This window comes from Tachypleus tridentatus, chromosome 10, assembly GCF_004210375.1.
Source record: "Tachypleus tridentatus isolate NWPU-2018 chromosome 10, ASM421037v1, whole genome shotgun sequence".
Classification (NCBI taxonomy): Eukaryota; Metazoa; Arthropoda; class Merostomata; order Xiphosura; family Limulidae; genus Tachypleus; species Tachypleus tridentatus.
The window spans coordinates 148,879,679-148,900,965 of record NC_134834.1 but is presented as its reverse complement, the minus strand read 5'-3'; the positions used below and the strand labels follow the sequence as shown (position 1 = coordinate 148,900,965).

The window sequence follows — 21,287 nt, the reverse complement described above, 5'->3', positions numbered from 1 at the left end:
TGCACGACGTTATTTTTTGTTTTATAATATCAATACTTTAACTGGATGACTGTCAAAATAAAAAATACACGAAGGTTAAACGTAATAATTAATCGCATAAACTGTTGTCTTCCAATGACATTTATAATGTTCTTTAAAACCAAAATTCGTTTTAGAATATTAATCTGTTGACAAGAATACAATATGAAAATTACGAGTATGAAAATAGACTAACTGAATTTCTTTAAGAAGACTAAATGGTCTACCCTGAAAGTGACAAAAAATTCCAACTAGAAAAACCTTTTTACAAAGTTAACAAATGATGTAGTACTTACGTAAGCTTCAAAGATACATAATTATAAAGCACTAGTTGACAAGGTCTGTTGATAAATTTCTCAAATTACTAAACTGTAGTTCCACTGTTTGTGTTAACGTTATTACTACCACTATCACGTGATGTAACAAGCACAACTTAAAAAAAAATTAGTGCAGAACATGGGGAGAAAATATATAAGTTAAGAGTATCACATAAAAGCCACCGGCGAAAATAAAAGTCGGTAGCTTGTCATTACAACATATTTGCAACACAAAATATACATACATTCCGTCACGATAATAATATAAAAAATAAATCTTGTTAAGCCTATAATTCGTGTTACGTACGCCTATAACGACACCAACAGCAATCTATTTGAAATGTTCATCGTTACCACAGGGGACGGAAACGTTCACTTAATCCCTGTTACAGATTATTATTATTATTATTCATTCGATTTGTATACGTGGGTGTAAAAATTTCAAGAATTCTCTTCAAAACAATGTAAATATCTAAAGCATTTTATTATTAATTCTTGATAAATACAGCTTACTAAGTAGAATTTTGAAATCTCAACTTATACAATTTAGGTCTTAAGTTTCAGTCAATATACTTGAAGTTAATATTTTTATTATGAGCTGTGTGTTTTTTTTTTACAGCAAAGCTACATCGAGCTATCTGCTGAGCCCACTGAATGGAATCGAACCCCTGATTTTAGCGTTGTAAATCCGTAGACTTACCGCTATACTAGCGGGGGGCTTGATACCAACTACCGACATTTTTAGGGCATCACATCATCTTGTGAAATTGGGATTTCTCTGAATAATTGAAAAACTAAACTTTAGTACGAAGCAAGTTTAATAAACTGACAATATTTCAATATCAATTTTATTCCGGTATCACATCAGTCTGTCAATATGCACAATTTTTTATATTTGTAAGATTTGAGGACAGAGGCGAAAAATAAATTAGGCCTTTCGATCATTCATGAGTTAATCTTTTTCTTCAATGAAATAAAAGATTTAAGTGTGGAAAATAAAAATTCATAATTAATATCTTATATTGGTCCAAAGCCAATTTAATAATATATTCTTTCGATACGACCCTGGAGTTCGATTGTTGAACTACCACGTGCTTTATTTACTCTGAGAAAAAAAACAACAACAACAAGGCACTATTTGTCCAAAATAAGATTTGAAGAGAACCGAAAACAGCCACTAATAAAACACATATTTTAAATCTATTCCTACTTGTTAATACACAGTCACAAAACCCTTGCAATAATACCATTTCTTTTTTGTTCAATGGCCTTTAAACTCTAAATGCATTTCACTTATCATGATCACCTCCGTCATATACTATGTATTCTCCTCTTACAATGCACTGCCACAAGTATGAAAGTGAGGAAGTCGGTGTAGTTAGTATGACAACAATTGAGTCGAATTTTCTTAACAGCAGACGCTTTTGATATTTTTTTTCTATTACAAGAAATGAGCGCACTTATTCTATGGTGATAAGGCTAGATTACAAAAAGTGATACACTTATTCTATGGTGATAAGGCTAGATTACAAAAAGTGATACACTTATTCTATGGTGATAAGGCTAGATTACAAAAAGTGATACACTTATTCTATGGTGATAAGGCTAGATTACAAAAAGTGATACACCTACTCATGTCAGATTGTTTTTTCATCACATAACAAAAGTGTTCCATAACAACCATGAAAGGATCTCTGTATAATTCGAAAATAAAACAAGCCGACATGCATTACTGTGAACACAAAAAGAAATGAAAAAATAAAAGATTTTTCTTCCTTAAATCAGAATTTTTTTTATTCTTTAAGATAGAGAATCAAATAGAAACCAAAATGGACTGTCGTGTTCCATGAAAGACTTGTTAACAACTACACGATTTTTTACTATTTTTTTATCTTCTTGTACAACGGTTTTACTTGATAAAGTAACAACATCATATATATATATATCATAAAGCAACTCATGTTTCCACATTTGTTTCTTTGTTTGTCCCGTAATGAAAGTTTCCTATTTCCTGATAGTTAATCAGAGATTATTAGGTATAGTATAGAGGGATTCTAGAATTACCTACTTCATTCATTCTTAGAACTTGACTACTATATTATTTTAGCTCTTCCTAATTCTTTAGTGCCACTGGGACGTGACTTTGTACCAGTGAATCATGTACACTTGTGTCAACTTGACATGCAAATAAAACCGACAAAATAAATGGAGACTTTTGAATTTTTGATTAGTTACGACAATACTGATGATACATCTCATTACATTTGAGAAGAGCTTTTCACACGGCCCGGCATGGCCAGGTGTATTATTGTTTTGTTTGTTTGTTTGTTTTGAATTTCGCACAAAGCTACTCGAGGGCTATCTGTGCTAGCCGTCCCTAATTTAGCAGTGTAAGATTAGAGGAAAGGCAACTAGTCATCACCACCCACCGCCAACTCTTGGGCTACTCTTTTACCAACGAATAGTGGGATTGACCGTTAAATTATAACGCCCCCACGGCTGAAAGGGCGAGCATGTTTGGCGCGACGGGGATGCGAACCCGCGACCCTCAGATTACGAGTCGCTCGCCTTAACACGCTTGGCTATGCCGGGCCTCACATGTATTAAGGCTTTCGACTCGTAATCTGCGGGTCGCAGGTTCGAATTCCCGTCGCACCAAACAGCCGTCGGGGCATTATAATGTGACGGTCAATCCCACTATTCGTTGGTAAAAGAGCAGCCCAAGAGTTGGCGTTGAGTGGTGATGACTATCTGCCTTCACCCTAGTCTTACACTACTAAATTAGGGGCGGCTAGCACAGATAGCCCTTCTGTAGCTTTGCGCGAAGTTCAGTAAACAAACAAACAAACTTTTCACACAAAATAGAATAAAATATTGCCAGAATAAAACCGTGTTTCTTATGTGACGTTGAAGCTTTCTTCAAATTCTTTAGCAATTTTAAACTCTTCAAAGAGAACAAATAAGACGGATATATGTACTTTATAACAAAATAATTTCTATTCTTAAACAATTTAACTATATATGCCCTTCTTTTCCAAATATGTTAAAGAAACAAATTAAAATTCATTTCATTAAAAAAACAACTGACAAACATACATACGTAATAATAGAAGAATAAGTTAAACAATCACTTTTCGCAATATTGTACAGATTATTGTCACGTTACAACAATGGGGTAGCTATTAAAGGATCATATTTTGATGCAATTGGTTTGGTTTATTTTGATTTTCGCGAAAAGCTACACGAGGGCTATCTGCGCTAGCCATCCCTAATTTAGCAGTGTAAGACTAGAGAAAAAGCAGCTAGTCATCACCCCCCCACAACCAACGAATAGTGGGATTGACCGTTACATTATAACGCCTCCACGGCTGAAAGGGCGAGTATGTTTGGTGTGTCAGGGATTCGAACCCGCGACCTTCAGAATACGAGTCGTGTGCCTTAACCACCTGGCCATGCTAGGCCTTTTTACTTTATGCCAGTTAAATGACATCCAAACAAGTCCTGAATCTAATATTTTATTGTTTGTTACTAAGTCATTTTACTGTTATCGAGTGTACAAATCTGTTACGAAAAATTTATTTAGATCTTTTTAGAGAATTTTAGAAAACACTGCTTTGATATTATTCTATTATTGATATTCACGCATACACTCAGAAGACAACATTTATGGGGAGGAAAGAAAGCAGCAAAACAAGTGTGAAATAATTACGTAAAACACAGCATCCAAAGTTTCAAACCTCGCCAAACTTCACTGATTTATGTGATCAAATAACCACGATTTAATAACGAATAAAGTGAGAGAAGACGTTTTAGAAGCTTGAACTGAAATAAAAAACAAAACAAAAACACTTCTTTAATGGGTCATATATCAGTTGGAGCTTGAAAAACATTTAACAGATTAAAGCCAGTAGAGACCGGCTTTCAGTGATAATTCAGCTTATAACCATACCACACAGTAACATCTTATAAAATACTTTCAAAACTGCAGTAGTTTTTAACGTTTAGTCCATTTCTTAGAGTATCTTTTAAAAAATCCGTACATATTACATGCAGTTTGATTCTATTTGAATATTATTACAAAGTAAATTATTGCAAAAAAAAATTATATATACATATACGGTAATATCTGCATTTTATGTCAATTTTTTATCAAAATTAAAACTCTAAATTCACACAATCTATGTATTTCAAAACGAAAGAGAAAAGCATGAAACCAATATAGAATCTAAACAACTTGCATAATAAAAATATTAAAATATTATTTTATAGCATAAATATGACTGTCGGAAGGGCCTTTAATATGTGGACTTTACGATTAGTTGGAGTCATCTCAAATGAAATTTGATAAGTAAGTTCAAAATGCAATGATGTTTATTGAAGCATTACTAGTTGGCTCAGACAAAACAAACAAGATAAATCGAGTGTTTCAAAATGCTATGGCAAAAAAACTTCGATAATTTTCAGGATTAACAAACATTAGGCTTATTTCGGTAATGATAGGAAACGTGATAAAACAAACCGTAGTTCCGCATGATTTGATGGTATAAACATTTTTTCTACTGACAAAGCATAACTGGTCATGAAACTTTAGTATTATATTGTGTTGTATATTTTTAACGCAAAATTTTTTATTCAGTACTTTAGGGTTTTCAAGAAGGAGAAAAACACCCAAGGGGTTAAAAATTAATAGGCTTAATATTATGTCATCATGATTTCGATCACTTTTGTTGGGCCTAAACAAACTTCACATCTGAAGGTTTTTATACCATCATATTAAATTCACTGACTGTTTGAAGTTATGTTTGTGTATTACTTTTATTTATTTTTTGCCATAAATTGGCAAAATGGAAGACAAACGCACATGATTCAAAAGACAACCGTTTTATTAAAGCCCATTCTACACAATATACAATATAAGAAATTTGACAGCGAAGCTCTATTACGTAATATACCTTATATCACGTGTACAACAAGGTATATATTAAAACATAGTCTGGTTTCATGCTATAATTTCTTTACTTTTAAACACCTGCAAGTTAGTTAGATACGCTTGTAAAATATTTTTGTACCAAGTTGTCTGTGAACAGGATAAAATATTTTTTTAAATTAAATTGATAGAAAAAATATAATTTACTTACAAAAATGAAAGAGGTATAAAGAGACAGAAATAGAGAAACTAATACATTTTTAACACTTCAATACTTTCCGTTAATAAATATTAATGTTTTCTTTTCCATAAGTAAATCATAAATTAACCGTTTGATTTATTTGAAACTGAATGTTTGGAAACAATTCCAAAGCTCATCACGACTCGTTCTAAAAAATTCAACTGAAAACATCGTGGATATCCAAAAGTAGTGCTACTAGTCAAGGTTAAAGATATGAAGACTGACTGTGAAAGTAAAACAAACAAACAAAAACAACACACATTAGAATACAATGTTATAAAATAACTAATGTTCCAATCTTTGACCGCTTCAGGATGTGCATAAAAAAGCGAAGGAAGTTAGGCGGATAAACTATTGACCGAAGTCGAACTGGGTGGAGATATGAATATTAATTTGGACATATACTGACCTATACTGAGCTGAGTGTAACTATAAACATGTGTTTGAACACCTGCTGTGCTAAAGTGAGTGGAGTATGAACACCTGGTGACTTGTGTTAAACTATGTCTAACGAGAAATTTACCAAGTTTGGCTACTGTGCTTTGTTGATGCAACAAGACATATTAATTTCAGTCGTTGCTAGAGTTTTGTGTTCTGGAATAATGGGGTTTCTTAAGCAATATAATAAAGTTTTAAAAACCATCAATATTAGTTTAAAACTCTTTAGCATATTGCTACGCTATAATGACCGTATTTTAGTTTATTTGTTTCATTTATGCACTGACTTTACATGATAAAAAGATAAATATGTTAATTTTGTATGTCTTTTATTTATTAGACTTTTTATCATCAGCAACAGCAAAACTACTTTGGGTAATTGAAAATAGTTCTTTGAAACGTTTTCGAAAAAGTAAGATGGTTTTGTAATAGGTTGAGGATGGTATATCGGTATGTCTTTTCAATAATTAAATTTCACAAAAGGGTCACCAATCCTCCTTCTGCAAACATGGAATGAAAAGTGTAAAAGAGAATTTCAAAACGAGACTGTGTGTAATACTAGTAACAGAAACAGAAATGTGGGGTTCATACTAAGTTAAATTACACTAAAAAAATACCTTTCCATAAATATTTCTGATGAAAATCACAACTTTGCAAGAAAATAGAAAGTGGAATTAAAACCTAATCAAAATGTTATGTTCCTGATATTCAATATTCTTTAGAATCACTTATAGAAAAATGTATAAAATTGATGTTAAAAACTATCGCTACTTCGTATAGAAAACAAACATTTGTGGAGAAAATAAAGTACTTGTCATTTTAAACTTAATAATCTTGCATTTAATACAAAAATAATAATAAAAATTCAGTGCATATTTTATGGTTCGCCCTCTACAGTTCATCAGAGATATTTAACTTTGATATCCTTACTAAGTCCACTGGTAATATGTGCTGTTTTAATCATATTTATATCAAGAGAATTATAAAAAAAAAAAGATAAAAATTTATACTTGATACCCTTGTTCTTGGAAGAAAAAAAAAAAAAAGAAAAAAGAACTATTTTGCATTATTTTTGTATTGTTTTAAACTCTTTCTATTTGGTTTCATACATGTTTCGAAATATCACTCACTTTCAGGCCTAATATCAGGTCACCAATGGATGTAGTGGAAGACGAAAGGTTGGCAAAAGTGAGTTTCACGATTTTACAGTTTTATCTCAACACACATTTAATATAATACTTTTATTTGTAGCCTTATACTTGAAACTTAAAACAAACACTCACTACTCATATAGGAATATGGTTCATTTTCGATGAATTTTTTTACAAAATGTTTTTAAAACAAGCTACAAGCATCTACTTATTCGTACGTGAAGACCACGATGTATTTTTCATCGATTCAATTTTTAAGCTGAACTTTCAACCTCCTTAACTTCTCAGTCTCTGTAAATTCGTGGTTCCAATGTCATTTGTGTAGATTCCCTACGAACCATTGCGTCCAGCTTCACCTACATAGAATATCTTCTATTTTTTGATTATAACCTTGGCCAACAGGATTCCCATGTATGTTATAAATAACAATATCATTTTCCGAATGCTGACGCATCATTCCGTTTCTCTTGTTCGTTTGAATGGCAATGAATGCAGTGCATACAAACTTCACAGTGTCCTATCTTTTTGGCTAATGCTGATCTCAGTTTTAACGCAGGCCCAAGTTTCATTCCTAGGTGAGTTGTCAAATGATCTTCGCTCAGGAGTGGTACTGTAGCGCCATCTATGGATTGTTTTCGGAAATTCTAAAATAAAGATAAATTATCTTAAATTTTCAAATTGAATTGATGTAGAAATCCATACCATGACTACACAAAACTTTTTTTAAATAGCGATAAATATATTCACATACAAATTTTCAGATACTCATTAATTACAAATCCATATTTAAAATTCGTATACTTACAAACCTTTTGTTGAAATATCCATACATTAGACAAATCTCATATTCTTAAAATGAAAATGAAAGCAAAATTCAATGAATAAATAATATAACAAACCACATGCGAATAAACGTTTTTAAATTAAGATTATTACACACTCATTCGCTAACTTATGACAAAACAATCGCAGTTCTTTCAGCAGACCTGGAATTACGGCCGAAAATATCGTTAACAGCAAGAGTGCCTGATGAAACAACGCATTTTAATCAATATAAATAGAAACGTACGAAAATCAAGTAGAAACGTAAGAACAATAATATTTCATTACTTATACTGACTGCTAAATTGCTTTTTTACTCTTGTTCTAAAGACATAGCTTGCTGTCATAGGAATATTAAATTTTCCCACATTTTAAAGAAAGGACCCCAGTAACGATGGAATGACGTGACAAAAGCAGTTCTTCAGTTTTTGGAAAACCTGTTAGTTCAAATTTCTATAATTTAAAGAAAGAACGCTAATAATGAAGGTAATCAAATGAATGTTTCAAGTATGGAAAAAAAATTAAATGTGATAAAAACCTGCATGTTTCTGAAAGTCGATGACACCTTATGGTCCAATTTCAGTCTAACAAGACATATTTTATCAAGGCTGGCGTGACTAATTTACTAAACTCACACTCTCAGTTTTTGATAGTTTAATATCTGCTGATAACAAAGGCTGACAGGCCTAGCAATTGTCTCACGCAAGTTCACATTGGTTGTCGTAGGTGTGACGAATTCGTGCACGTGTGCTTACAACACACATACACTATTATAAAAAAAATTACCGTAACTTCTGTTACTCGTTCTGGTGTACATGCTTGAAAAAATGTTTCAGTCTTTGTCGGCAAATGTATAAAAAAAACGAGCAATCTCTTTGTTAGTTCTTCCAGACATGCCGAAACTCCTCGTTTCGCTACTGATGTGAAAAAAAAAAAAATTGGATTGTCTGTTACCACACATAAGAGATAACTTGCTGAATTCTTGGTTAATAACAGTAAACTTTTATTAAACAGACAAAAAAAATCTCGACTATGAACACTTGTTTTTCCTAATTATATGAAAAAGCTCAAATCAAGAAGATAATGACTCTTTCAGTCAACTGTAAAGCTATTAAACAACTCTTGGCTTTCAACATCAAGAAATATCCTTAATAACTGTAACAACAGCCTTATTATTTGAAATACTAAGTCTAAATCAATAACTGTAACAAGAGCCTTATTAATTGAAATACTAAGCCTAAATTAATAACTGTAACAACAGCCTTATTATTAGAAATACTAAGTCTAAATCAATAACTGTAACAACCGCCTTATTAATTAAAATACTAAGCCGAAATTAATAACTGTAACAACAACAACCTTATTAATTGAAATACTAAGCCTAAATTAATAAATGTAACAACAGCCTTATTAATTGAAACACTTTATAAGATTTTTTTTCAGATTACAAAGAATTGCCTTCACGCTTACTCATAAAAGCTTGAGTGTAATATTAAAATTGAAGAAAAAACAAAGTAACTTTTACTCGCATTCCAGCCAAGCGTTACAAGCCAATAACCTGAAAAACAAAATACAGTATTGATCAAATCTCCACATTTGACCAGAAGTTCAACAACACTTTATTTTGTGGTTAAAACACTCGATTTTACTGACACGTAGCCAGAGTTTCTTAAACAAATGTTTACGAAGATATTGTAATAAAAAACAATAGTGATGGGGATGATTGAGATTGGTACATTATAATGAATAATGTAAATAAAAGTTAAAATATTCCTTTTTTTCACGATTATGTAAAGTCTAACAAAGAGAAGAATGTTTTTCGAGAAGATTTTCACGTACACGCTCCCTAGCGACTCAGCGGTAAGTCTGAAAGCTTATAACGCTGAAGTCCGGATTTCGATACATGTGGTGAGTACAACACAGCTAACCAGCCTATTGCATATTTTTTACGCCTAAAAACAAACAATTCATCAACAAGCATTCTTACGATTGAATACCCTTTACTCCTATCGGTCATCATTCGAAGTTTTCTGTATACTGGCGATTAGTTTTCAGACAACAAATAGTAATTACTATAATTAGTCCTAGCCTATCCTGATGAGAATACTACTGGGATGTACTTGAAAACAACCTTCAAGATCTGGTCAACAAACACTCAGTAATTACGGTCACTGTTTAGAGGATGGGTCTTCTCTCTCCCCCTCTGTTGAGTTGGTAATCTTTCTGATAACACAACTGTATTAGTTAAGAGCTCTTTGCCTCTAGGTCACGAGCTTCATTCGTCATCAAACGAAAGGTCTCGAGAGAAGACCATACAATAGACACCTGCTCACCTTTCGACATAAGTGGGGGTGATGGAAAATGTCTAGTTTAGTTCTATGATCAGTTGGTCACGATCGAAAACTATGGCTTCCATAAAGAACAGCCTGGTTTGAGAACTCTTTTCTCTATTTTGCACTTTATTATTATGTTACTGATACCACAACAATAAAGTTGGTGTCCTATAAGGAACGTATTCTACGGCTTGTCGAAGTGTGACAGGTGTGAAACTTTATTTACTAAGCCTATTTAAACATGTTCCATTGTTGTTTAAATGTAAATAGAACAATTCCTTACTGACGGAAAAGTTATGGATTTTGAGTACTTTTGTAAGGAGAAAAAAGTTTTTTTTTTTTTTTTTACAACTGTTTGTGTACGTGTCAGATGGTTTAGCCACTGGTAAGTCCTACAATCCACTCGGAAAGTTGCGTATTCTTAACATGCTACAAGAAGAAAGAAGCGCCATCTACAGTGCAACGTTTCGCGGTCTAGATAGTTTGTTAATGTGTCGAAAATTGCAACACGATTTATTAAAAATTAACGTTACTACTTCAGAAATAATCTAACCTATAAATAAGCCAGTATGTGTCACGTCATACTTGATTTCTCGATATAGGAAGTCATAAAAGCCAAGACATTAGTTCGATTATTGTCCGCCCATTACGATTTTAGTGAGGGGATGCCATGAAGCCTTACGAGTGCAGTGAGTGTTTATACAATAAGCTTAACGTAAAGACGTACTGTGGGATCTTCTAGTTTAGAATCAAGTGAATAAGGTTAATCATGAAAGCGCACATTTGACTTAAACGGAGACTAGATAAACAGATCAAAAATATTTTTACAATTCTTTTGTCTAAGCACTTCATTTTATACATTCAGTACATAGACTAACAACAATATTAGGTTATATTTCTATTGTTAATCAACACGACATAAAAGCCATTGTTGAAACGTAGTTTTACCTAAACGCACTGGCTTTTCTATACATTAGAAGTTGTTAATCTAACCAATAATTATTTTATAAATACACCACGAATTCATTTCATAAACGATCTTAATTTTTTGGCTTACAAAGGAATTTACCGACGTTTAACTTCCTTGACAGCACTTTTAAGCCTCTTTGATTTTATAAATTGTATTTATTTCAGTTATCTATGAAATGTCAGGTCAGGTAGGATACACTCCGCCGTTTTTGATGGGTTATACATTAGTTCATATAAAAAAATTCGAGATATACAGCTTGTTACTTAGAAGAACACACCAATTACTACGATAAGAATACATTCGTTCATCCTTGATGACGAAAAACCCACCCTTGAAATAAAAACGAGTATCAGAATAGTTTGTATGGGTCTGAACACTTATTGATAAGGAGAGAACAACGTTTCGACCTTTCTAGATCATCTTCAGGTTAAACAAGAGAGAGTGTTTGAATGTGACCATTGACGGACACATGTCTTAGGGTACCGGATTATAGGGGGCGTCGTTGGTTATTAATTAATGTAGGTAAAAGGTGTTCCTTTTTTTTGGAATTTCGCGCAAAGCTACTCGAGGGTTATCTGCGCTAGCCGTCCCTGATTTAGTAGTTCAAGATTAGAGGGAAGGAAGCTAGTCATCATCACCCACCGCCAATTTTTGGTGGGCTACTCTTTTACCAACGAATAGTGGAATTGATCGTAACATAATAACGCCCCCACAGCTGAAAAGGCGAGCATGTTTGGTGCGACTGGTATGCGAACCCGCGACCCTCAGATTCTAAACACCTTAACCCACCTGGCCATGCCGGGCCCAAAGGTGTTCCTTTGTATTGATTTAATTTTGGTTTTAGTTGTTGTATAAGTAGGGCTTCTTTGATTTTGCCTTTCTTTATATTTGTTTTCCCTACATAATATCTGGGTGTTTCCTATGGTTATGTTGTGTTTATTTGATTTGCAGTTTTCAAAAACGTGTGAAGGTGTTTTTTGTGTTCTTTGAATCTAATTTCCGTTTTTTTGCTTGTTTCTCCAATATAGAAATCGTGGCAGTTGTTGCATTGTATTTTAGAAATTATGTTGGCGTTGTGTTTGTCAGTGTAGTTTTTACATAGCATAGACCTTAGTTTTGTACTTGGTTTTTGAATAAATGTGGTGTTTATTGAAATTTTGCATTTTGTTATAAGTTTTTTTCCACATGTTGGTTATTTTTCGCTGATGTCGGGAACATATGGTATGCAGCAATCAAAGCTCTTACGATACACTAGAATTTGAATCTGGTTTCTCCTATAATTTGGGGAGAAGGCTACTTAAAAAAAACAACAAATATATATTTATGTTAATGATATTCTTAAAACCCTCTAAGTAATTCATTCCATTCGTTTAAACCCTCCAAGAAACCCCGCTTATATCGTCAATCACGAGATACAAAAAATAAAAAAAGGAAGTAAATAATACGTTGTAATATGCATTCAGTGAGTGTCACATCCCAGCAGGGGGCGCTACGAAACTGACTCGTGGGTTAAGTCAAGCATCAGCTCCCACGGTCTGAGGCACAGACTGCACGTACGGAGAGTAGCACAGAAGTACCCGCGGCCGAAGAGCTTTCTTTTACCGCAGGGGTGCCGCATATCACTGGGATAGAAGATGGTTGCCGCCACGGTAGTTTAATCAATATACTGTCGCCACTCAACAAAGACAAAAAAAACAAGAAGTTAGGATTGTATATATACCATATTATTCTCTCTGTATCTATCCAAATGTTGCATTTGCAGTATGGGTGGGCGATTTTCCAGCTTCTGTTTCAGAAATAACTGAAGGATGAATCACAAAATAATTCCAGGGTTGTACAGGGAAGTCTGTGACCTCGGGCACACTTCCTGTGTACGTTTCAGGGTTACCACAAAATGGTTTCCGATTGTATAACTCATTCCCATATTTTCAACGATTTCCTCGCAAATCTCTGAACTGCGAAAGACCCTGCCACCTCTTGGATTAACTAGTGCGTACCTCCGGTTTGTTTAATTTGACGATAGGGAGGACACCTACCGGAATCTTTTTAAATTCACACAATTTACCCGTTTTTTTTTTTTCTTTCTTCTTTCAAATCACAAAAGGGAAAAACACAACAAAGGATTTGACATAATTATCATCTAACGGAAGTTCTAAGTTTACTTTTGAATATGAAATTATTTGACCCGTTACAATTTTAATATATGACTTTTGTTTGATCCGTTATAAGTTTCTATATCTAATCTTTGTTTGATCTGTTATAAGTTTCCACATATCATCTTTCATCCGTTATGTTTCCACATGTGACCTTTGTTTGATCCGTTATAAATTTCCATATCTGACCTTTGTTTGATCCGTTACAAGTTTCCATATACGACTTTTGTTTGATCCGTTATAAGTTTCCACATACGACTTTTGTTTGATCCGTTATAAGTTTCCACATGTGACCTTTGTTTGATCCGTTATAAGTTTCCACATGTGACCTTTGTTTGATCCGTTATAAGTTTCCATATGTGACCTTTGTTTGATCCGTTATAAGTTTCCATATGTGACCTTTGTTTGATCCGTTATAAGTTTCCATATGTGATTTTTGTTTGATTTGTTATAAGTTTCACATATCATTTTTGTTTAACACATTACCAGTCAAATATTTCTAAAAGCTGTAGCCCTGAGCAACCGATTTTATATGCTATCAGGACACAGCACATTTTCTAAACAGTAATTCTTTTGTAGACGTACTATACATGTTTATGTTTATACACTAACTCTGCTGCCATCTTGTGTAACGTTATGACGATTAGCAATTTACGTCTTCCAACACCAAACTTCCATTTGCTGATTTTCACACCAGTGGTTCGCGGGTTTTTAACGTCATCTACCACACCAGATTAGATTAACAGGTTTACAGTTAATCTACATGAATGTTCAGACTTGCAGGCTTACAATTAATTTATGCCAACGTTCAGTCCAGTTCGTGAACAGATAAAAATAAACTTGTACGTATTTCAAATTTAACTTTGACTTTTCAACTCCGTAGTATTCCCATTTCCTGTATATACCACAAAAAATGTGAGAGACATACTGTACGACCGTGCTTTCTACATCTTTCAGTAACCAGTCACAGATCTTTGATGTAGCACTAAGTGTATTCATTTTTCTTTTTTTATACCGGCCCACCATGACCAGGTGGGTTAAGGCACTCGACTCGTAATCCGAGGGTCGCAGGTTCGAATCCCCGTCACACCAAACATGTTCGCCCTTTCAGCCGTGGGGGATTATAATGTGACGGTCAATCCCATTATTCGTTGTAAAGGAGTAGCCCAAGAGTTGGCGGTGGGTGGTGATGAGTAGCTGCCTTTCTTCTAGTCTTAAACTGCTAAATTAGGGACGGCTTGCGCAGATAGCTCTTGTGTAGCTTTGCGCAAAATTAAAAACAAAAAATATAGTACATATTACAATTTAAATACAACGGAATAAATCAAATTCATGATGACACATAAAATAACCGATGTGGATACGACTAGAATGTTAAACGCACTCCCCTAAACTATTTATACATCGAACTACTTGTGATTCACTGTTTTCATGGATACAGAATCCATAATAACAAATAAGTGACGAAAACAAAACTGAAACCAAAATACTATAAACACCAGGTCATTCCATCCCGACTCAGTTGATGTCATATATTTCCTTGAAAAAGTTTTAAAAAATCTTATAGCTGTAATACGTGGCTGAATAAATCAAACTGAAGTTTTTGCTCGAATTTTTCCACAAAAATCTATGACATGAACTGGGAAATGTTATTTTTTTCTGAGTGGGTTGGCATGGATGACCCTACTGTAATCGATTCCTCCAGCCCTATTTATTTTACAGAACTAGTGAGTAGCTAAAGCTGCTTTTTTATCCGTAATTTAAAACGTTTATTTTTAGACAAGCACAAATATACAAATGGCCTATCTGTCCTATGCCCACCATGGGTATCGACATCCGGTTCATAGCTGTACACGTCCACAGACGTGCCACTGGGGGGGTGGAGGTGAAGGGGAGTTGATAAATCAGTTTACAGAAGTTTAGCTCAATTACAAACAAACAGTAAGATGATGACAATATTATCAGCTCTTGTGATAGAGAGAAGGCAGTCAGTCATCATAACCACCACCAACTCCTAAATAAATTACTGAATTGTAATTTTCTGATATTCATTCAGACGGTGTCAGATCTATATTAAAAAATATTATTTGCTCGTCTGTTTCCGTGTGTGCGTTTTTTTTTCCTATAGCAAAGCCACACCCGGCTATCCGGGGCCCACCGAGGAGAATAGAACCCCTGATTTTAGCGTTGTAACTCCGTACACATACCGCTGTACCAGCGAGGAACCCGTCTGTTTTGTAGAACCATTATCAGTAATATTAAACATATAGCAAATAAATCTGTTTGTTGAACTCCGCGCAAGCTAAACAAGGGTTAGCTGTCCTTAATTTATAAGGGATAACAAAAGATATCTGCGCTAGCTGTCTCTAATGTAGAAGCGACATATGTAGACAGTCAGCACTATTTATCTAAGCGAGGTGGTTAAGGCACTCGACTCGTAATTCGAGGGTCCCAGGTTCGAATCCCCGTCACACAACACATACTCGCCCTTTCAGCCGTAGGGGCATTATAATGTAACGGTCAATCCCAATATTCGTTGGTAAAAGAGTAGCTCAAGAGTTGGCGGTGGGTGGTGATGACCAGTTGCCTTCCCTCTAGCCTTGCACTGCTAAATTAGGGATGGTTAGCGCAGATAGCCCTCGTATAGCTTCGGGATAAATTCAAAACAAAACAAACAAAACCAATAAACCACTATCTATCGTCAATTTTTGAGCTACCCTTGTTAAACCGAATAGTGGAACTTTACTGCCACTCTTATAATTTACCTGTGACCGTAATGTGTCAAACGTGATTCTGTTGTGGTGGTAGCGAGGCGTGAACTATGGAACCCCCAGATTCACAGTCCAGCACAATAATTAGCGAGCTGCGCTTGACCCTGCAAATAGGAATCTGGATAGTCAGAGAGGGGCCGAGCCCTCAGAAACAACCGGGTTTTATACTTTAATTACTTCTTGAACTTTGAAAGATGCTTAGTTGCCATCAATACTGAACTATATACAAGCCCTGTTGTGCTTAACGCAGCTTTTAGGTTGACAGTATTTACCTTTGGTTGATCGTATGGGCTTAGAATGAATATAGAACATTTATAAACAATAAACTTTTAATTTTTTTTTACAAATTTGATTGAAGAACGGTTTTTAAATAAAGCAGTTTGACGGTATGTAAAGAGAAATATTTTAAAAGAAAAACAAACTCACATCAAGGAAGTCTAGGACACCAAAACAACACTATCTGAGCACAGTTTCGTAACTACTGCTCTATCAAGATGGAACATAAATTATGGTTTCATTGTTCTTACGCGTTTATTCACGCGCGCGAATAGCTTATTACACGAGGATCAATGCACGCGGCACGCTTCTTACCTCACTCCAGAAATACAAGTTTTTCGTGTAACTAATGGCGACAGAGAAGCCTGTTACTGACAGGACCGTTCTTTTCTGTTATTCAAGGATGGGCTGTTCGTATATTGCCCAGCGCGCTACTCTTACAGCCGAAAGATGCCAGCCAACGCAGCTTCAGGCGAGAATTGACACGCGGGGTCATGCTCTTCAGCCTTGGTTGTAACCTTTCGCTCTTCTCATGACCAAGAATACAGGTGTCCCTATTTTGAGCATAATATAATGTTTTCCCAGACACCCCACTGTTCTGTCCACGACTCACTCTCTATAGCTGGTCATAGATCATTTCCAATTGTGCTCTCCACGAGAGGCCTGAGGGGCCCCGCCACGTGCTCAGACCATCCCACAGAGACTTGAGTGAAATGAAACGTACAGTTGGAAATCTTGAAAAGAAACACGGTGGTCCTAAACAGACAATTCACAATCCCATAGTCTGACTGGCTCGGTTTGTGAGGGAACGAATATGTGGAATGAACCATGACCTTCGATTGTTGACCCAAAATATTGCCCATGGTTGTAGAAATAAGAGTGCTCATTTGTATAGTGTAAAACAAAACAAAACTGGCTCAGATCCACCCAATTTCTACCCGTTTCTTATTCACAAGTGAATAAAACTTAATGAAATGTTACATTCGACCAGTAAACAAAATGTTGTTTGGAACCTAGAAGTTCCGCTTACGTTTTCAAACCCAAAAAGTAAGATGAAGACGGAAAAACACCAACAATATAAACAACACTTTCTAAGAAATCGTCATGACCTTTTAGAAGCAAGTTTAAGGGACGTCATATCTGGCTGCCAGTCTTAATAGCTCCATCTCAGCAAGAACTTGTGATTTAAAGAATAAAATTAACTTTAATGTTTATATCACAACTGAGAAAAGAAAGTACAAGTTTTAAAGGAAATCAGCCACGAAAAAAATGACTAGAAACAAATATGAGAAGACTATCTATATGATTAGAGTCCGTAGATTCATCGATTGAATGAGTAGGTTTTGTGGTTAACGAAAACTTCGACCATTATTTAATCAGATGTAACTAGCTTTTGGTTAGTCTTAACCTGTTCAGTGCCGTAGACGAGATAACTCGTCCAAGCCAATCGGTAACACAGTGCCACGGACGAGTTAATTCGTTCTCAATAATACCTAACTTCAACGCTAGATGTCAGCACCATACATGCATTTGATCTACTTACAAATTGTTTCACTTTCGATCTAAAATGGCGTCACGAAAAACGTTACAAAGTGAAGAAGCATTAGAGTTGTATTGTAGCAGCTGAAATACTTGGCAGTCAACATACTAAACTTATGCCAAGATGACAATACAAACTATTCTTAGTAAGTTTAACATTCAACTCAAAAAACTATTTATTAATTTTGAATTTTGTAATAAAGGAGTTACAGAAACAAAATATATAAAAAAAACTGAATCAGGCATTGCTTATAAAGTACATAAAAAGTCAACATTTTGATCATATAATTCTTTATTACTATCACAGATAACGTGAACACACAACGCCAATCTTTGGATCGTAAAATCCACTGATTACAATTACATGTGATGTGAACATACGTTCTGTAAGCGTAAGGTTTTAGCAGTATTGCACATCTAACATCATAAAGTGACTGAAGTGAAAGGAGAGACTGACTCACATAAACAAAAACATGGAACCACGCATGATATTTCCTTGAAACACGTGACACCAATATAACAACAATTATCCATCGAAAATCAGTCTAATTTAATACCCAGATGTCAAGTAGTTCATTGGAAGATATAGAAATAAAAACAAAACGTACAAATAGCAGCGTATATGTATGTATTTATATAGCAACAATAATACCTTGGTCCAATAAATTGTAAACTATAGTCCTTACACATAAATTCACCACATCAAAACGAAAGAGAAAGTTGACAGGTCCTCGAAGACTGGCGTGTATAATCGAGTTACCACACTTCCACACCTTCTCATTACGAAATTCGAGAATACTGGTTAAAAAAACGGTCTTCATTTTTAATGGTTATAGCTACACGTTAGAGAACTTTCTACCATCAACCGACATTTCATGCCTGTATTAAATTAACAATGTAGAAACATAAGGAGGTGTATGATACCCTTCAGATGCATTGTTGAAATCAGCTACAAACATACGTCACGATGTAAGGTTTGAATCAACTAGAAGCATACTTGGACGTAAAGAATCGATGTTGATATTTGACTCTTATTAAATTATTTAAATCTAAAATTCCGCTTATCATTAAATACGGTAGTGCTTAATGGCAGGGATCAAGATAAGAAACAAAATGGCCTGTTTAAAACAACTGTTAAAATGTCTGAATATTAAGAATGACTATTTCACAGTATTGATTTAACTAAACTAAAGCTCACTGTATTTATAAAACCGTCTCAGTCGCTCCACATGTACTTATAGAGTGAATCAAAAGTTCACTCTCTCTCTCGTTGTTTGGGTATACCCAGGAAGGTCAGGAGCACTTGACCTCTTCCCCCTTCCTTTTCTTTGTTGGTGTGAACTGTTTAGTATGTTAAAATTACTACATGAGGGCCAGAGTAACCCGCATTTACTCAGGCCCCTATCAGGGCAATATCCATGTATCTTGCATCAATAGTTCCTCACTAATGTCTAGCTCATAGGTGGCTTCTTTTTATTTTAGTACTTAATTATTATATATATATATTTATAAATTATTATTTTTTTTACTTCTTTGAACTATTTAATTTTTTTTCTTAATGATCTAATATATAAATTAATCAGGGAAAGGTACCGAGGTCAATCTTCACATTGTAAGCAGTACCTGTCGAGTTCGCGTAATAGTTCATTTTTTCTCCAATTTTTATCAAAATATTTTATTGTACTATGTAGGAGTCTATCTGCTATTGTTTGCGTGTTTGAATATTTATGTATAAATTTTGAAGAGGTGGTTCCAGGTACTCCATATGCTGTTGTAAGTAGTGTATTTTGTAATTACTGTAATTTGGTTTTCAATTGTTCTTTGCTTACATTAATCCATGCTGGAGCTGCATAGTCTATTACAGGTCTTGTATATGTTTTGTATACTTTTATGATGTTTTCAGTTGTTGCTCCACTGTTTTTACCAGTTAGACTCCTAGTATAGTTTGTTTTTCGCCAAATTTTCGTTTTTGTATTATTTACAAGTTTCTCCACGTAAGTTTAGAATCATACGTTAGTCCTAAAACTTTTGCAGATGTAGAAGTCTGGAGAAGTGCTCCATTCATATAAATCTGTAGTTGTGCTTTTTGGTGTTTCGTTGACTTTATAAATATCACTAGTGGGGTTTTTGTTGTATTTATTTTGATTCTATATTTTTTACAATATTCACATATTCTGTTAGATTGCGGTTGTATATTTGTGGCTGCTATTTCTAGTGTTGGGGCACTTTCCAGATTGCTACATCATCAGCGAACTGTGACAGGTTGACTTTAAGTGGCATATTGTTCATATACATGATGAAGAGAATAGGGCTAACCACCCTCCTTGAGGGACGTCGGCTTCTGGAGTGAAGAACTCCAAGAAAGTTCCCTCTACGTTTACTCTACATTTCTGTTTTCCAAAAAGTTAGAGAGCCAGCAAATAATTCCACGCGATAATCCCATTTCATTCACACGGAACCGGAGACCATTACGCCATACTGTGTCGAATGGCTTCTCGATGTTGATCTCGCAAGCGATAGTGCATTCTCTTTTATTAAAGCTTTTTATTATTATTGTTTCAGTTAACCTAATTAAATGGTCTATCGTTTGTCTAAATTTTCTGAATCCGTTTCGTTCCTCAGGTAATTTTGAATTAATCTCCAAAAATGTGGAGAGTCTATTACTTATTATTCATTCAAGAATTTTGCCTACACATCTGGTCAGGCTGATTGGTCGATAACTGTTTGATTTATTGGCTAGCTTTCCTTTTTTTATGGAACATTACTATACTGGCTTGCTTCCAAAAAATTGCGACGTAGCCAGAGTAAAATTTCACTACTTGAACGATTGTTTATTTTTGAATTTCGCGCAAAGCTACATGAGAACTACTTGAGTTAGAGTTGGTAGTGGGCGGCGACGACTAAATTAGGTACGGCTAACACAGATAGCCTTCGTGTAGCTTTGCGCGAATTTCGAACGAACAAACAATCCATTGAGATCACCATCTTTCTTCACGATTAACGCACTTTGGCTAATGTCTCTTTTCAGGTCCGTCGTAGACATGGTCTTTTGGGGCTCCTCGTCCATTGTGTAATTAAAAATGAGATACCCTATCTTCAAACACTCTGCCGAGACAGACTCATTATGCGCATGGTTCCAATGACAAAGAAAACAAAACAGGAGACACGTCGCGCTATGGGTCAGTAATCAAAGTTGAGACAAGACATCCAACCTTCTCACTTTCAAAGTGGCCCATTATCATCGGCTAGTTTCTCTTCCACAGAAGCGAAAAGTGGTAACTCTCCCCCTACCCCGCGGCAGATTTCAGGCGTGAATGGTACGTGTGCTAGG

The 21,287-nt window shown here is 34.8% G+C and overlaps 1 protein-coding gene and 1 long non-coding RNA gene across 6 annotated transcripts in view; both read right to left on the bottom strand.

The window, feature by feature from the left end:
- Positions 1-675, bottom strand: part of LOC143230589 (uncharacterized) — a 100,643-nt gene extending 99,968 nt beyond the window's left edge. For 2 of the 3 annotated variants that reach the window (XR_013016527.1, XR_013016528.1), the window contains exon 1: positions 315-675. This is a non-coding gene — a long non-coding RNA (uncharacterized LOC143230589). The remainder of the gene's footprint in view (positions 1-314) is intronic. The other variant, XR_013016529.1, reaches the window with a different exon arrangement.
- A 4,525-nt stretch (positions 676-5,200) lies between these two features.
- LOC143230584 (uncharacterized) overlaps positions 5,201-21,287 on the bottom strand; it is a 174,789-nt gene continuing 158,702 nt past the window's right edge. For all 3 annotated transcript variants that reach the window (XM_076464392.1, XM_076464393.1, XM_076464394.1), the window contains one exon: positions 5,201-7,736. In XM_076464392.1, coding sequence (XP_076320507.1) covers positions 7,524-7,736 — 213 coding nt within the window. In that variant the 3' untranslated portion in view covers positions 5,201-7,523. The remainder of the gene's footprint in view (positions 7,737-21,287) is intronic.